At 39.0% G+C, this 18,821-nt stretch overlaps 2 protein-coding genes across 3 annotated transcripts in view; both read left to right on the top strand.

Moving 5' to 3' along the window:
- Positions 1 to 5,851, top strand: part of GPR176 (G protein-coupled receptor 176) — a 48,521-nt gene extending 42,670 nt beyond the window's left edge. For both annotated transcript variants that reach the window (XM_054201275.1, XM_054201274.1), the window contains 2 exons: positions 1,007 to 1,259; positions 2,920 to 5,851. In XM_054201275.1, the coding sequence (XP_054057250.1) occupies positions 1,007 to 1,259; positions 2,920 to 4,027 (1,361 nt within the window). In that variant the 3' untranslated portion in view covers positions 4,028 to 5,851. The remainder of the gene's footprint in view (positions 1 to 1,006; positions 1,260 to 2,919) is intronic.
- A 6,615-nt stretch (positions 5,852 to 12,466) lies between these two features.
- Positions 12,467 to 18,821, top strand: part of FSIP1 (fibrous sheath interacting protein 1) — a 78,999-nt gene continuing 72,644 nt past the window's right edge. Inside the window, exons 1-6 of the mRNA XM_054200296.1 lie at positions 12,467 to 12,528; positions 13,440 to 13,571; positions 14,907 to 15,096; positions 16,000 to 16,098; positions 17,469 to 17,641; positions 18,574 to 18,658. Of these exons, the coding sequence (XP_054056271.1) occupies positions 13,446 to 13,571; positions 14,907 to 15,096; positions 16,000 to 16,098; positions 17,469 to 17,641; positions 18,574 to 18,658 (673 nt within the window). The 5' untranslated portion in view covers positions 12,467 to 12,528; positions 13,440 to 13,445. The remainder of the gene's footprint in view (positions 12,529 to 13,439; positions 13,572 to 14,906; positions 15,097 to 15,999; positions 16,099 to 17,468; positions 17,642 to 18,573; positions 18,659 to 18,821) is intronic.

The raw sequence follows: 18,821 nt of genomic DNA, 5'->3' as shown, positions 1-18,821 counted from the left end.
GCTTCATTGACTCTTGCGCTCTTGCTGTGTTAGTTAGAAATATAGGGAAATCTGCGATGGAAAATTTGTTTCTATGATATGATATTTCTGTCTGAGAACTGGACAGAATAAAATACAATAATAAGGGAAAATATTGTATTAGCTAATGCTGGTTTCTCTCTGTACTTCTGCTTCACTGCCATGCATTCACCCTATTTGAAACAAATGTATAGGGCTTGAATATCCGAAACAGTGGGTTGCATTCTGTGTTTACTTTTGTGAAGCTATGTAAGTTATGTGCCTTGAGTCTTTTTTTTTTTTTGCCTGACCCTTTGTTTAATTACATGTTATTATGTATATCTAGAATCATTTGGGGGGAAATACAAAAGAAAAAAGACAAGTTTCTTCTGGATGTGGCTTCACACAGGCCTGTCTGTGCAGTTGAAATGGCCAGTAGAAAGAAAAGCAAACTGGTGTAATCCACTTCCACGCAGAGACAAGCAGATTAAACCCATATATTTGTATTTTAATTACATTTATACTTAATTACAGTGTACTTTTATCTTTAAAAATAATTATGCACTAGTTATTAAAATATGAGCACTTTAGGAATTTTCTATATTTGAATACTCAGGATGGTTAATTTAATGCAGGAGTCAAGATAAGCATCTAAAAACATGGTTTGGCTATCCTACTTAGGCATTTGCCTCTGAAATCCCCTCATTCATTCATTACCAGAAGCTGGGAGGAGATAGCTGGGGCGTAATTGTTTTCAGTCATCTGATTTATAAAGCTACTAGCCATTACAGACTTTTTAGTTTGAGCAGTGTGTTGGTTCAGATCAGTAACTCCTGGCAAACTCCAAACAAGTATTCTTATCTGCAGTACCAGGGAACATTAAAATCTGTTAAAATTGTTGTTGTTGGGTTTTAGGGGTGTTTTTCTGTTTCTTTGGGTTTGGTTTGGTTTGGTTTTGTTGTTTATTTTTTTTCTTTTCTTTGTTTATCCTTCCTGTCTCTACTTGCAGGTAACATCATGGTGCTGTGGTCAACTTGCAGAACATCGGTACTTAAATCTGTAACAAACCGATTCATTAAGAATTTGGCCTGCTCGGGGATCTGTGCCAGCCTAGTCTGTGTGCCTTTTGACATTGCTCTTAGTGCCAGTCCGCACTGCTGCTGGTGGATCTATACAATGCTTTTCTGCAGAATTGCCAAGTTTCTGCACAAAGTCTTCTGCTCAGTGACCATCCTTAGTTTTCCAGCCATTGCCCTCGACAGGTAAGAGAGCAAACTTGCCAGGATCCTTGATCTTTCTATCTTCTTTCTCCCTTTGAAACCCTTTTCTTCCTTTTGTATTGTTCTGACTCTTGTTCTGGTGGTTTGCTCACAGCGTACAGCTTCTTTCTAGAATGTATTGGGATAAATATTCTTCTCTGTAACATTGAAAACCTTTGCTTTTCAGTTTACTCTGATATCTCTGGGTATAAAGGACTTTGAGTCTATAGATTTGTCTTCAGAGAAGTTTTTATCCTTTCTTTCTTCCTGTTAATGATTCTTGGAACTTGAAAGCAGACAATTTCAGACTATAGATAAGGTGCACATTTTTAACTGTGGAAGCTGAAAGCCATTGCCTGTTAGAAGAATTTACCAATGCCTTAGGCAGATTGTCCATCAATTTCAAATTTAAAATGCAGATTTGTTTAAAAAAAACAACAACCAAACAATATGAATACAACCCAAATTCATTCAGAGAGGTTTTTGTATGTAGAAGATCAGTCTAAAACAGAAGTGGCCCTTTGGACTGTCTAAGTTTTTGGATTCCATTCATTTTGCTCATTATTATTACCAGCAGTCACTGATCCCACCTACATGCACAGCTCTGTCATCTTGACAGTGACTTCAAGTTAGATATTTTTAAGGAAGGGTAGATACTGGTTTAATACAGTTTACATTACTAAAACAGGGAATTTATACATGTTAGATAAAATTATTGTTAGTCTGTTATTATATCTCACCACAAATTACGTTAGCTGTACAAAACCAAACTGTATACCTAATGAAGTGATATGTCTCTTACTTAAATGCTAATGTCTTGATAAATGCGATATCACTATCTGTAATGCACACCAGTGTTGCCAGTGGAACAGCTGTCATCTGCTGTTCACCGGTAAAACTTTCGATCTTCCTCACAAAAAGCACAAACTATTACTGCTCATAATGGTAAGTGTAAAAGGACAGGTCTCCCATGAAAATTCAGTGAGCTTCAAAGTCCACAGTAGTAAGCAAACAATGAATTAGTGCCTGAAATATTTGAAGTGCATGTCAGAAATGCACTTTTTTGTTTAGTGCACACAGAATGTCAGTGTTTGACTGCTCTTTTCCTCAGGGCCTTGCCAACCAGAACTTGTGCAGAACAAAACCCCATTGTACTTCGAGTAGATGGGTACATGTAATTTGTGACCAGCAGCTTTTTCCAAATATCCAGAGAAAAAAAATCTACCATAAAGCAGCTTTTCAAATTAACTATGAATCTTGCCTTTCAACGTGACATATCTATGCCTCCATCATGTTTTCTGGAATTTTGTGCCATGTGCAATATACTGTCCAGTTTACAAGTAATTAAATGATGAAATCTCCAAATAATGTTTATACAAATCAGCCAAAGTGATGTAGTCACAATTATTAAAAGAGTTGTTCACCACCAATAACCTGATCCTGAAGTTTGAATATTCAGGTTTTTTCTACAGGCAGACCTGCAAAGGCGTAGACCTTTGGGGTTTTTTTTCTCTCATAAGCAGGTAGTCAGTTGTCAACCCAGTTAGGGATTTGGAGCATTATGCTCAGACAGATCCTGAGAGGCTTCTCATAAGCACTGTGCTCATTATAGACTTCACCCTTGGCATTGTATCAATTGTAATTTTTTTTTTTTTTTTGACAGGTACTACTCTGTTTTATACCCTCTGGAAAGAAAAATATCTGATGCAAAATCCCGAGACCTGGTTATCTATATCTGGGCCCATGCAATAGTGGCCAGCATTCCAGTATTTGCTGTAACCAATGTGTCTGATATTTATGCCATGTCCACCTGTTCTGAATCTTGGAGTTACTCCCTTGGCCACCTGATATATGTCATCATCTATAACATCACCACTGTGATTGTACCAGTGGCTGTAGTGTTTCTTTTTATGATTCTTATTCGCAGGGCACTGAGTGCCAGCCAGAAGAAAAAAGTCATCATAGCTGCCTTAAGGACCCCTCAGAATACAATTTCTATCCCTTATGCCTCCCAGCGAGAAGCCGAGCTTCATGCCATGCTGCTTTCCATGGTTATGATATTTATTTTCTGCAGTGTTCCCTATGTGACCTTGGTGATTTACCGCACCATACTCAATATTTCAGATATTTCGGTCTTCTTGCTCCTCACTGCCATTTGGTTGCCCAAGGTCTCTTTGCTGGCTAATCCTTTGTTATTTCTAACTGTTAACAAATCGGTACGGAAGTGCTTAGTGGGGACAATAGTACAGCTGCACCGAAGGTACAGCAGGAGAAACATTGTCAGCTCAGGTGGTGTTGCAGATGCTAATTTGGAGCCCAGTGTCCGTTCGGGGAGCCAGCTTCTGGAGATGTTTCATATCGGGCAACAACAAATCTTCAAGCCAATGGAAGATGAGGAGAATGAGACCAAGTCCATTGGGTCTGGTGACTTTCAACAGAAAGACATTCCTACCACCAGTTTAGAGGTAGGAGAGACTTTGGTTCACAAATTTATACCACCGACAATTGCAGACTCTGCAGCTCAGGTGGCGCCAGCTGTGCCCACAGAAGCTGATACGGTAAATGACAAGTATTCCATGCAGTTTGGTTTTGGACCCTTTGAGCTGCCTCCACAGTGGCTGTCAGAAAACCGAAACAGTAAGAAGCGGCTCCTGCCTCCTTTGGGGAATACCCCTGAAGAGCTAATCCAGACGAAACAGCCTAAGTGTAAGGCAGAAAGAAAAATCAGCAGAAACAATAAAGTCAGTATTTTTCCCAAGGTGGATTCTTAGGAAGAGCAGGAGCTTTAAGTGACAGAGGAAGGTCACCTTCTATCATATGTGTGATCCCATGGATCTTTGTTATGCTGAAATTTGTTACAGGCTGATTTTTTTGTGCCAAATATAATTTAAACAAACAAACAAAAGGGAAGCATATATACAAGTGTTTCTTATTAATATGTTTTCATGAAAATAATATATCAAAAGATGATGATTCTTTTATCTGTGAAATCCCTACAATGATACTTGCCTGATTAACTTTCAAAAGGTACATATGGCTTTGTGAACACTTTGCATGGCTGAAGTATGGAAATATGGCAGTCGGTTTGCTGGGAAACCTCATGTGGTATTAAAATGGCTGGGTATCAAAGTATCTTAATAGGAAAGGCTGTAGGGAGCAGAGGAGAGATGTAAAATTTGGTAAGTCCTAACCTCCTGTAAATAGACACAGCAAGGTTCTGCACGTTTCATTAATGAAATAAGATGGACTATTAAGAACATCTATTTTCTGCTAAGCCCATTTCTTAAATCAGTGTTAGAAATAAAACTTGCTGGACTTCTTGCACAAATTAGTTACCAAGTATCTGCCAAATATCTAAACTTTTTTAAAACCTAAGCCACTATTTTTTTGGCTTAAAGCTTCAGCAAAACCCAAATCATCATGTGTGTCAAACCTGAGAAAGACCCTTTTAAAAAAACCAAACATGTATTCTTGTAGTTTTAAGTAAAAAACGGATTAGAGGCCATGCAGGACCAATCCTGACTCCAGTAAACGAGTATGTATGTGCCAAGGGCATAAATAGAACACTTTGATCCTGTGATAAAGGGCATATACAAATGTCCCAACAGTGTAATGTATGTATTGTGTAAGTAACCAAGGGGTCAACCTTAAAGTAAACTCATCCGCTGGTGCACTCTGATGTTTTCTAATGGGAAAGCTAGCAAATGAAAGAAATGGGCCAGAGTGTTGGTAGCCTTCTACTGAACAGCTGAGTGAGGAAGCTGATAACAGACCACAAAAGGCAAAGCTATTAATGCTCAGTGTTGTCAGAGTTAGGGAGGTTTTCCGTCTGCCTTCACCAGATATAGATACCAACCATCCTCCTCCACTCGTCTCACAAAGTAGACCACCCAGTGTAGGAACATGAGACTTTCAAATCTGGTGCCTAATTCCTGAGTGAATGAGAGTCATGCCATCCCTGGTATCAGCACGCCAGCCTTTCTGTGAGAGTTCAGGCACTGTACTGCAGCCTGTCCCCCTGCATCATCACAGACGTATTGTCTCGTTTATACTGACTGTGAATTTTAAAGTATATCAGTCTGTTAGATGACCTGAAAACTGTTGTAACCCTGACATTTTAATCCTTGTTCAGTTGCAAGTAGTCTTTCCTTCTTCCTTATCTGCATTCACTGTTGTCTCTGTGCGTAGTTTCTTAAAAGCACAATCTGGTAACATCTGTGTTCTCCTTGTGGTTCTCCTGTACTTCAGCCCTTTGGTGCATGCTGAACCTTTATCTGTAGTTACTGCCTGTTTATGAAAGTAGTTTTCTTTAAAGCGTACTTTTAAAAGGACAAGGTGAAGAATCTTGCCAAGTTCACAGTAACTTACTAAATCGAACGAGTTAATGTTAAAAGTGAGAAAAAATTCTGCTGAAGCAGGATTTGGAGATATTCCTGCTCTTCCTTTGACATGTTTGAAGAAAGTCAGCAGCTTCTGATGGCTCCAAGGTGGTGGATTTCTACAAGGCATTAAAAGCAAATGTTTTAATAAAAATGTATTTAAAAAAGGTTTATAAATGACTGTGTAAATGATGTTTTTCTCAATTTCCTCTTTATTTTTAGCGCTTTTCACTTCTTTCTAGTTCAAGAACTTCTCAGCTTGGGAGTGAGGAGCAGTCTTCAATGGGTCCAGATGGGTGGTGGGAACCCCAGCTGCCCTACTGCTTAGATACAGAGATGAGAAGGCAGACATAGCCTCCCTGAAATCAGACAGAAGAAATAGTCCAGGAAAAGGTGTTCCTTCTGTGGCAAAGGTAGAGAAATATCATAGCAGACATATTTTTTTAAATGCTGATAAAAAGTAATTTAATGGGTGTTTGTTTATCCAAAGCTAGTGAAAGAACAGATGCCATTCAAAAAATCCTGAAAACCTCAAAAGCAAAGAAGGAGTTATAGTTTCCTTATGAATTTTGGTTAAATTTAATATTTATGGCCCATTTACATATAGATACTGGTCAAAGTCTCTGTGATCAAGGAATGTGGATAAATGGTTACTCAGATCTGAACTCCTCTGAGGAAAGCAAACTTAGGCTTAGTTTTGTCCTTTTCAACTCTCACATTGAATGAAATGACAATGATAAATTGAAAGAGCCAAATTGCATAGAATTTAGTTTATCTGGAAAGCAAGGGGTCTGTGGTGATTTTTGAGTGTTGAGACAAAAATACCTTTTTCTTTCAAAGAGGACACATGTAAAAACTTGCTTGTATTTTTCTTAGCAAATTGTATCTGAAGACATTGAAACCTTTCACCAAGAAATTAACTAAGGTAGTTTTCCATACCTGAAGAATTATTTAGGAATGTTTTATTTTAGTCCCCCTTAGTGTGAATGTTTAAGGGAAGTGGAAAAAAATACACAAAAGCACATCTTTGCATAGAAAAAACAATCTGTGTAAAATTCATAATACAGCCTCTGTGCTAGAATTGTCACCAGAAAACAGTAATTCATGAGATTCTTTATGCAAGATGGAATATTAGACTTGTAGAGTTTGATTTTTAACTTCATCCAAGACGGTGGAAACTTTGACTTGTTACTGCTTGTTGTTCAGCTGATTTGCACTGGGCAAAATGTTCTCCAGCATCCAATATGAAAAAAAAAAAAATCAAGACTTGTTTTCTTCTTTATCATCACATTAGAGATACGAAAAAGTGTGTGGTTTTGGTTATGATGGTTGTTTTTAACCACCAGAGGTGTTGGTAAGATAATTTTTTCTCTCCAGATTTTTGATGAAAGAAAGTGAAGTACAAAGCAAAGCTGTGGGAATTGAAGAAGTGAAAGCCTGGGGTAATTTGGCTAAATTTAAAGGCTAAATCTTACTACACTGGAGAATAAACTTGGAGGAAGGAAAGTTAAAACTCATTATTCTAGCACTTAGGGGAGAAAAATAGAAAATGGAACTGCTACTAAACAAAGGAAGAAATCCTTTTAAAAAGATGAAAAGACTGTGGGAACAATGTCAATTTACTGTTCCTAGATATCCTCAAGAAATATTGTTAAATTCAAACAAACATCATGTAAAAATTAAAAAATCAAATGCCCATATAGTCTTTCAGCACCAAATAATGCTGTATTGGTTGGCTACTTGTCAACAATGTATTTTGCACAATGGGATAAACTTCCAGAGAAAAGCAGTTGTTCTCTAGAAACTCCGCAAGTATTCTACTCTATAACAGATCTATTTGTTATTAATCTGCAGTAATTCAATTAATGCATTTGTTCTGGTTTTAAAAATACACCTATAGATAATGTTTTGCAGAAGAGGCTGGCTGGATTTCTGTAGGGCATTTTTTTGTCTATTCTGCTCACTGTTTCCTGGGAAAATATTCCTCTATCAGTGGGCTGTATCTTGAAGAATGGAGAGGAAAGTCAGGCTGTGGTTCCAGATCAGTAGGACTGGGACTTGGCAGATGGCTCTAGCTAAACAGGAGCTGCCCCATAAGCTGCTGTGTAGGTAACCAGCTCTGGAGGTGATTACGTGTCCCACAGAACTCAGGTAGTTCCTTTCATTCGTGTCACCTGACCTTGCACTGCATAATTTGATAAAGAATGTAAACATAAAAAAAGCAAAATCACTGCTTTCTAATTTTGTTTGATGTAAGTTACTGTGTAATTGTGCTTTACGTAGGAGTAGTATGAGATAATGAGTTCAGTGGTTTTTTTCTTTTTTTTTTTGGGCCATAAAGGACTCACCCTCCCCCCCAAAAAAAAAGATATGGTTGAAGTCACTGCTTTCAAACTTAGAAGATTCTTACCTCTTCAAAAGACTGCTTCTTATTTTAGTTGAAGTGACTTTCTCTGTGCCAAAGTAGGGATATTAGCAGGATTTCTAAACAAATTGATAATGATGTCTTTATCAAACTTGGAGCACAAAGTTAGTGACTGCAATCTGCAGTAATTTGTAATTCAAGGACAGTTTAGGAAACCAAATGAAAACACATCTTGTAGAAAACTGCAGAACTCCAGATGCAGATGCTTGCACTCGTGAGCAAGTTGATTCCTCCCCTCCCCTGGAGGACACAAGAGGTGGGAACAGCAGGAACCAGCCCAAGGTGATCTTTGTTCCAGGTCTGTTTTCAAGCTGCTAAACCAGACGAAGGTGGTGAAGAGTATGCACAGCCTGATTTTTCTAATTGCTTTCTTCAGGGACAACAGTACAGGAGTGGGATGCAGAAGCATTCTTCATCTCAGCGTGTGCATAGGAGCCGTTCTCTTGTTTCTTCTCAGTGAGGAGAAAGTGGACTATTTTTTAAAGAAAGCATAAGAAATATCAAATCGGATCCAATACCTTTGGTAACTCAAACCAGGGTTTCTTTACACAGCTGCTGTTCTGCATCCTGAGGTTCCTTATGGCTAAATATAATTCACTGAGATGGCGATTTACTCTGAAAACTCCTTTGTGCACAGTACTTACCTAAGCAGTATTCTTTTTTCTTGGCCTCCATTTTCTGTAAAACTAAACCGTCTACTTTTTGCCTGGATCATATCCTAAGCCATGGAAGAAGGTCCTTAGACACTTGTAGGATCTTATTGTTCTGGTCCCCTTGCACCTGTCACGTTGCAAACTCCAACACACTGCGCCCCACGGCACTGAAACGTCTCAGCACAACACAACCCATTTTGAGCTCCTGCTTCCCAAACTGCTCTTTGCCAGTAGCAGAAGGTGTGGCCGCATGGAAGACAGTCTGGTCAAGGCAGGACCTTTCCCAATAAGAGCCAAAGAATGAAAACCTGGCTTTACTAAACACAATGGAAGTTTTACCACCGACTCTGGACTTAGCCTTTTAGTTTAGCCTTTCCTCCTCGGCTGACAGGTTCCCATGCTGTATCACTGTTGCTGATGGAGCACACTGCAGAACTCCACTCATCCTCACTGAGGGCTTCTGGAAAAGTTGGAATATGGCCAAAAATTCCTGGCTTTTTGCCCTCGACTTGGCACACATCGATCAAAAGGCATGCATACATAATCTCTTTGTCCTTTGCAAGAAAAGTGTCTGTTTATTCCCCTAATATTTAAGGGAATTAAGATAAGGAAAATTAACTGTGCTGCTCTTGATCAGTGTACTGGGACTGTTGCAGTCTACCTTAAAAATACTGCCTGTGGTAAAGAAAAGCTACTTCAGGTGAGTACACAAAAGAATATTGAAAATATCAAAGACTAATAGCTAATAAGCATTTGCCCTCCAACTTGTGTGAGACAATGAAAGTGTTTTGGCTACCTATTTGTGTATTAAAATGCTGTTCAGCAGAGGAGTATGAATATGTAGGAGTAGTAATGGAAGAAGTTTTCCTGTATTTTCCCCCTCACTTGCGTTTCTTCTTGATTGGGTTGGGGAGAAAAGGATAAATGAATTCTGTTACTATGGTGACCATGTTCTCAGGATCAAGACAGCCTTTCTAAATGTATCTTCATCATGTTGTAACCCATCTTTTAGGATAAAAAGCACACCTTGGAGTGCTTTTCTTGCTATGCCCTTTCTAGTCGCAAGTTTTCTCCAATGCAGCGCTTTTTTTTTTTCTTTATTCTCATCATACTTAATTCAATTAAGTATCTAATTTATCATGGAACAAAACTTACCTATTCCCAAAAAGGCAAAAAAAAGGAAAAAGGAAGTCACAGCCTTTTTTCTGCTTTTCTAGTTCATACTTCATTGTAAATACACCTGCCACCTGTACCAATATTTGAGATTCTCTAATATTTAATGAAGTTTAGAAAGTTCAGTCCTCTTATTGGACACGAAGACTCTTATGGCCCGATTTGCAGGATTTGGGATGAACTCTGAACCTCTTCTTTTCCTCTCTGGGTCTTGTAGGACACGTAACACTCACAGACAACTGTGATTTGAGATATCCCTGCTGAGCCACTATTATTAACTCTCAGGTGTGACGGCCTTATTGATAACCTTCACAGATTCTGTGTGGACAAGCAGCAGTAAGGAGCCTATTCCTGCACCACTTTCAAAGGAATTTTATGTCTGTTAACAAATGCGGAACTGGACACTCTCCCGTGCTCTTCTGCGGTTGTAGGCAGCCTGTAGTGTGGGAAGCTGATAGTCAGAATCTGTCAGCTGTTAAGCACATACACTCTACTGAAGAAATAAATAAATATTGGGGTAGTTATACCTACCCGCTTTCCATACCTCATTATTCATAGTTAATATAATTCCTAATATAACAAAAAGTAGATTTTAGTTTAGCTAGCTCTGAACTGGATTCTCCATTCTCCTGCTTTCTCATTGTCATTACTGGGCTTAAATACTCAACTTGTGGATGTAAACATTCAATCTTATGTGGTTTTTATTTATGAAAGCACCACACATTACAAACACCACTATGGTATTGCATTAACAATCGCAGGATTAACGTTAAAATTTTCATATATCCCCCTATGAGGATAGGCCAAGAGAGTTGGGGTTTTTCAGCCTGGAGAAGGCTCCAGGGGAGACCTTAAAGCGGCCCTCCAGAAAGCTGGGGAGAGACTCTTTATCAGAGAGTGTAGTGATAGGACAAGGGGTAACAGTTCTAAACTGAAAGAGGGGAGATTTAAATTAAGTATCAGGAAGAAATTCGTTACTGTGGGGGAGGTGAGACACTGGCACAGGTTGCCCAGAGAAGTTGCTGATGCCGCATCCCTGGAAGTGTTCAAGGCCAGGCTGGATGGGGCTTTGAGCAGCCTGGTCTAGCGGGAGTCTAGTTCCTCTAGTCTTTCTAGTCCCTTCCAACCTAAACCATTTGATGACTCTATAAAATACAGGTGGTTCACTAGTGTATATTCTATACTTGTCTTTAGCTCTTGACTGTAAACCACACTGCATCCTTACTGCACTAAGTAACAGTAAAAAATTGTTCTTCTCTTGCCGTCACTTGCAGGAATATTGACAGTAAAATGCCATTTCCTATAAGCATCAGTAAAAACTCTACTGTTGTGGGCATGTATTTGCTGTCTGCAAAGTTAAGATTTTGGCAGAAAAAATTGTCAACCACAACCTTACTTTGAACGAGATGCAGTTTGTTTCTTCAAACTGTTTCTTGTAAATTTTTGCCACTGTAAATTTTGCTAATGTAAACCTGATTTTAACATATATGGGTATCAAAGGAATATGTAGGGGACAGTAACTGTCTCATTTTTACAAGTTAATCAGAAAACAAGAATCACTTGTCACATCATATTTAAATATAAAAAAGAAATAAAAAGAGATGGGATTAGGAAGCTGGTTACAATCCCCTTATTAATTAAAATTTATCATTAACAGTGGATATTCAGATAAAAAATGGTGACTACAGTATTAGTTTTAATGAGTTTATTTAAAAGTCATTCAACCATCCTTCTTTACAAGTAAACATGACACAATTTATGCAGGAAACTGGACAGACTACCAAAAGAAACAACTCACAGCACAGGCGTATTATTTAAAAGGCTGGACAGGGTACCTTTTTCCTGCTGAACACTTCAAAAATTCTTCTTTTGCTGACGTGGGAAGGGCAAGGAGAATTATGCCATCGTGGGAATGGTTGCAGCACCCGCCTGCGACACCCTGCCCGACAGGTCCCAACGGGTCCCGGCCCGCCCCGAGCCCCGCTCGCCCGTCCCGGCTCAGAGCCGCTCGGCACGGGGCCGGGGCGGGTGGACCGGGGGACCCGCCGCCGCCGCCGCCACCCTGCCTCCCGGTAACAGTCTCAGCCGGGCTCGGACGCCGACTCCCCCGCGCCGGCCCCGCCACGCAGACACGGACACTCCAGCACCGGCGCCGCCATCCCGCCGCGCCAGCAACGGGCCCGGCACAGCCCAACTGTCTGCGGGGGGGAGGGAAGAGAAGGACGCTCTCCGTACAGCATTTCTCTCGGTCAGGACGGAGAAGACAGGCTTCCATGGGGTTACCCGGTAGTCCGGACTTCGTGAGCAAGTGACAGCTCCATTACATGTGCGTTCCTGGGAAAGGGCTAAGAACTTTTTATTACCACCTCCGCGCCTCCACCGCCACCACCCCCGTCCCGAGGATGGTACCGCCCCGCCTCGCGGCGGGATCCTGCAGTTGTCGCGAGAGGTCGGTGAGTTGGTTGTCGTGGTAACGGCGGCTGTGCCGGCTCTGCTGCCCCCCGCACTGCCGCTCTCCCGCCTTCCCGCCCTACGGACGGGACGGGCCCTGCCGGCGGGTCCGGCCGCACTCCCAGGCGGGGCTGTTGGAGCCGTGGCCGTTGGCGGAGGCCTAGAGACGGCCAGAAGCCGTCGACGGGTGGGTGGGTGTCCCGGCCGGCCGCGGTGGGCGGCGCTGTGAGCGGGGGGGTGCGGGGCCCGCCTCAGCGTCCCCCCGGGCGCCCGTGGGCATCTCCCGCTGCTGTCACCGGTCCTGGCTGCCGGTGGGAAACGGTGTGAAGGGGCCTGAGATTCATAAGCCGGAATGCATGCATGCATGAATGAATGAATATAAACGACTCTTTGTCTTCTCTGCCCACTTGCCGTGTCAAGTTACGGACGTGTGCGCATGGCTCTGGTTGTCCTGTTTCTTGTACTGAAATAAAACGTTGTATTTGCTCGGGCCTTCTGCAAATTAGCAGTGTGTGTCACATACTCAGATACCGAATTCCTGTGAATTCATGCAGTTTTTTGCGGAGAACCAATCATTTCTGTTGTTTAGACTCCAAATTGAACTGGGACTGGGAATGTGGCCGTTTGGATTTGGGAACACCCCCCCTCCGCCCCTGCCATTTAGAACTACTGAATGTAAAAAGCTTTTGGCTGCTTTATTTGAAGTGGTCAAGAGGTCTATAAAATACCCTCATTTTTTTGTTGATGCTAGCTTTGCTAGTCCCATGTTTTTAAAAATAGAAAAAAACCCCAAAACATGACATTTCCTTTGTTGTGAAATTACTTTTAAGATTTAAGTAATTTGAAGTTTCTTTGAAAGTAAGCTCATTTGAATACTGTGGTTGGCTTGATGATACAAATATGTATTTGTACATATATTAAAAAGCATATACTTGAGCAGCAAGCTAGTCTATACTGGAAAGAACTCTCAACATTGAATTGCCAGAAAGGATTTGAAACTTGTTTCATCTGCATCTGAAATATTACTGGGCTTGTGTTGCTTTATTATCAAACTGATAGTTTGGAAGGTTGTTTTTGTTTTTATTTTTTTTCCCAATGTTAGGTCACAATGGATATTACAAGGGGGAGCTTGGATAAAATTTCAAGGCCTGCATCTAGCTCAAGAGCTTATCCTCATTGTAGGCCTTTAAATACATCTATGGAGTTATTAACACCAGAGCCACGTTTGCAAAAGGTAATTCTTTTCACCTTCAGCAGGTTAGAAACTCTGTGCCTAATTCTTAGTAGAACGCCAAAGAAATAAGATTCTGCTTTTTTAGCTTCTTATAGAGTTCTGGGCTCTGCAGGAGGGGTTATTTGAAAGTTTATGCATGTGGGCTGCTCCTTATGCATAAATGGAGTGGTGTTTAATTTCATTTTTCTGAATACGTGTTACTTTTATATTTGCCACAAAAAGGGCTATTCAGCACTACAATCTGGAAAACTTGGTTGTCTTCCTCTTTATATTTAATCAGATTATTAAATAAATTCTATTTGAAGGAAAAACATTTGAAATTCTGTCAGTAATGTGTAGAGACACAGCTATAGGCTGTTGATGTGTGAGCCAGCATATGCATAATTTCACTTCCATCCCACTTGTGCTTTTAAATTTAAGTTGGAATAAAAATTATTTTTCTTATTGAAAGAAACCATTTGGGCAATCCTCACAAGTTGAATTTTTGACTACAAGGCTCTCTCAGTATATGTTTGAATTAAGTTTAAAAAAAAATATTCATAGTATTCCAAGAAATATGTCAGCTTCAGGGATCCAACAAAGTCTGACAGAAGTAAGTGTTCACCTGTCCTCTAAGAAAATTAATATTGGGGATTAACTTAATTTTGGGAATGGGATATGTGATACGGTTGTTGGGATGTAGGAACTGGGACATGGGAGTTAGAGATTTAGATTGATTTATTTAGATTAGTCCAATTGTATTGTATCTCTGTTCACCTGTCTGTAGAATGGGATCATACCTAGCTTCTTCACAGAAGTATTAAAATATTTTTTTATAGATTCACAGTTAGGTATTAGGGTTAATATCTGATAACTCTGAATCCAAGTTCTCACCTAAACATCATAAGCTATTGCATGAAAATTGCAATCTCTTGAGACTGATGAACTACGCATAAATTTTTCAGCCCTTCAAAGACTATAACAAACTCTATAGTTTGAGCAAGAGATTGGGATGCTACCTGATGCAGAGCACCCATGGTGTCAGGAAATGGATGGGGCTGTTGTACATACAGACTCCTAACAGGTTGGCTGTACCCTCTGCTGCAGCAGAAATGACGTAAACCTTTGGAATCATTTCCTAGCCTAGCAATTGCAAATCTGTCAGTCTGTCGAATGATGAGCATGAGACTCAATGTGATATCAGATCTGAAAATGGTTCTTTACTTTAAGAAGGACTCTGCAGTCTTGTATAGCATTGTTGTTAGCCTTTGTGATAGCATGGGATTATTGTGATTATCTTTTTCTTCCCCCAAAAGATTTCTATTTTTATGGAATTAATTAATTTGCATTTCATAGGTTGATTCACCTGTCAGTTTGCCTGGTAGTTATCAAAGAGGCAATCTAGAAGACTGCTGTCCAGAAGAAAACAAAGGTGATGACGGAGAGAAATCTGATGTCAAGGAAGTAAGAACAGACCAGCAAACCACAGCGGAGAGTACAATCTTTGTTCTTCAGAAGTGTATACTGAATCCCAACGAGTTGTCAGGTGTGGGAATGACTAACGCTTTCTTGTCTTGTGGCTAGATGAAATATGTTTGTATCGTTTGGTAAAATTCTGTTGGTGGAGGGAAAAGAGGATGCAAATAGGTAACATTCTAGAAAAGAAGGAGGTGAGGAGGCGTCAAAATTCATAACTTCTTTTCACTATTTTGAATCCATCTTTGAAAGAAATGTGTTATCACTGGCATTACCACTACAGCATATGTCTCATGGCATCTAAGCTGTGACCTGCACCTTGGTGATGGCCTAAAAGATCGGGAGAAACCATCTGCATGTGCTCCATGGAACCATGTTAGAAAGTGTTTTCAGTAAGGTGTTTTTATCAAACTTCTCACAGATATCATGATCATGTGTTAGAAACTTCGTATCCTAATAATGCTCCACCCACCAAAAAAATTGGAGATTATGGTTGTAAGCTATAGTATTTAACAACTGAACAATGCTAATACTAATAGCATACTTTAAATATAAATATGCAATGTCTCATTTTAATGAAAGCACTTGTAGAAGTGCTTCAGGTGGCCTTCTTTTAGCATTCTATAAATGGTAATAAATTAACTTTCTAGGGCTTCTGGCTATTTAAAAATAAACAAGCAAAGGCCAGTCTGTGAAGCGGAAAGTTTGTATACCTTATTCAAGTTTAGATAAAATTTCATGACAGAGTTGTGGTCAAAAGAAATCCCTTGATTCCTGCTCCTTTGTTTAACATGAGTCCTGATGTACTAGTACATATAATTTTTTAAACAGTAATCCCCTGCATAGGCTCTGTGGTGATCCCTAACTGACAAAAATGTGTTTGGTCTCTTAATTGTTAACATTTCAAACAGTGTCTTTAAAAGTTTATTTCACATCTATTTTATTGTGAAATTCTTTTTCCTGTGTTTTTCAGGATGTATGTCTAATTCAGATTCAGGACATGATAGCACTGAAACACAGACTTCAAAATTCTGTGAACATTCCAAAGGAAAACTAAGTAATGCAAAAGCAGGTATTAATTTTCATATGTATAAAGTGAACAGTGCAATAAAACTTTTTTTTCCCCCTTTTCTTGTTAGTGCTTCTAGGAGAGTTTGGGACCATAGTGTATTTATGTGTATATTATATAGTTATAAAGAAATAATACAAATTGAAAATGTATACGCTTTTGTTGTGATATTCAAGAGGTATCAGATGAATTCTTTATTTTATTAAAGAATATTCACTTTTTAAATGATATGATAGTATTTGAATTTTACATAGATTTGGTCAATCTAATAAGGCAGAATCCTTATTAGAATCACCACTAAACAGTGGTGATTCTATCTAGCACAGCAGTGCTGGCCATCTAACATAATATTAATTTATTCAGAACAGAAATTGGATAGAACACAACTTCAAAGCTTCACTCAGTAGTTTTATGTTCAAATCCATCTGCTGGGTTCAGGCCAGTTGAAATAAGTGCTCTTTTTTTATCTGCTGTCCTTGGGGCTTACCTGGAGCTCCATGAGATTTTTATAGCTCTCCCCTTGTTGTGTCACTCATCCTATTTTATGGCATAAACTAGACCAATGCATCACAGTAAATGCTTGGGATCAATCAGTGTGTAAAGCATTTGAACTCAAAAGATTAGAAGATGAAAAAGTGTTGGAAGTCTGTGGGATAGGGACAGTACTACGAGTGTTTCCTCTACTCTTGCTACGGAAGCTGACCAGAAAAGAGGGCAGAGCATGAGGATGCTATAGGAAAGGGAAAAGCTAAAAGTGATCAGAAATTGTAATCTGCATGTTTAGGAAAAAAAGAGACAATACAGAAATATATTTTGATTAAATACTGGTAGTTTCCATAATGTTTCACCACTTCTATTTTTCAAAACAACATTTTTCTAGAACCAGTATTAGAATCTGTTTTGGCTGAGATATGTCAAGACTGGAACATCTATAACATCTAAAAGTAGAGATATTAGTCTCTCTTAAGCCCAGAATTATTCGTTTTAATGAATGACATATTCTACTAGTCAGGCTGAAGAAATTATTTTTTATTTTTAAGCTTTTTTTGTCTGTGATTTTTGCTGATGCTACGAGATGTTGTCACTCTTCCATTATAAATTTGATTGAATCACCTGCCCAAAATGGGGGGCTCTTCCTCCCCACCCCCCCATAGCCAGCTGATACAGCTGAGAGTTTGACTCAGCACGGTGTTACAAAGACTTTTATATTTTTCCTGCTACAAACAGGTTTATAAATAAACATGATTATATATATACTTGAGGGTAGTTGTACTCTTGTCTATGGTTGTTATCAAATTACTTGTACTGCTTTTTAGTTGTTTTTTTTTTTTAAGGTCGAAATGCTTCAAGCTAATGTTAAATATGTTCTGCAGCAAACTCTTCCAAATTGGAATATTCTGAAGAAACAGAAGTAGATCCTCAGATTCAAGCAGCTATAAAGAAAATGCATAAACTTGACACAATATTGGCAAAAAAATGTTTTAAGGAGACAGCAATTAAAAAACAAGGCAAAGAAATGAGGGCAAGGCTCTGTGAAGAGCTTCAGGTTAGAAGTGTTTTGTTTATTTTGTAAATAGTGTATCTTAGAGTACTGTCTTACAGAATTATCATATTCACAGACACATTGTTTTATTAAATAACTTACAGTTGGTTGATTAAAGGAAAGAAATGGATCTTAAAAATTAATTTTGAATAGGTTTTAATATTTATTGGCTATGCAGGCTTTGAAAGAAGGCTGTGGTCCATAAAAGCTGTTATGACCTATAGCCAAATACGCAGCTGTCTAGGCGTGGTTTACTAGCATAGTTTTATGCTTGAGCTCGCGACTTGCAGGTGTGATAAGGTGTGACAAAAGATAATGTCTGTGAACCCAGGCCTAAAAGTGTTTATTCTGCTCTAGTGTGACCTGGCCGTTCTTAGGCCCATCTATTTTAGTATTGTCTGTTATTGATGAAATCAGAGATGCCCCCTGAAGAAGGCATAAGAACGCTACAGCACAAATTCCTTCACGTTGTTCCTATCCTGGTCTCTAGCAGTTAAATGTCACTTTAAACCTTGAAACATGAGAGTTAGTATTTCCTCTGAGGTTAAGTACTGTATAATTTACATGAGTACAAATGTCAGTTGCTAAAAAGATATGATTGCTGTTGGTCTGACTGCATCTCGTAATTTCAATGGATTTGGATTCAGAGCCATATGTATATTATAGAACTTCTTTGTCTTGTGAAATGTGTCTCCATGTAAAAGACAATATGTAACAGAGACTTTAAAGTTCCATCATGTCTTTATTGTAACTTTAGGAGATGTTCAGATAGCCTCAAGAAGTAAATAGTGGTAAATAAATGTTGCCACTGAACAAGGTATTTTTAATAGGGTCTGAAGTTCATTCGACTTGATAAACACACAACGTATTTAGCTTGTATTTACTTTAAATATATGCATATACCTGTATATTTATGCTTTATTTCTTTTGAATAGTCTCTCAGAACCACTGGAAGCCATGAGGAGATAGAAAACACAAAACTTTTTTTAGCTTTGATCTCATCATGTCAGAATACAGCTGGTAGGTAAGAAAGAGAAGTAAATACCCTGATATAATTATCCTGTATTTTAAGTAATATTAATATTTTTGTTGGATACTATAAAAATAAAGCTTTCAAACCTTTACAATAAAATAATTTTTGCATGTAAAAGTACATCAAAGGAATACTTGAAAAAATAACTGA

Source organism: Rissa tridactyla, chromosome 4 (assembly GCF_028500815.1).
Source record: "Rissa tridactyla isolate bRisTri1 chromosome 4, bRisTri1.patW.cur.20221130, whole genome shotgun sequence".
Classification (NCBI taxonomy): domain Eukaryota; kingdom Metazoa; phylum Chordata; class Aves; order Charadriiformes; family Laridae; genus Rissa; species Rissa tridactyla.
Note: the sequence above shows the minus strand (reverse complement) of the source record. Positions and strands in the feature narration are given on the sequence as shown.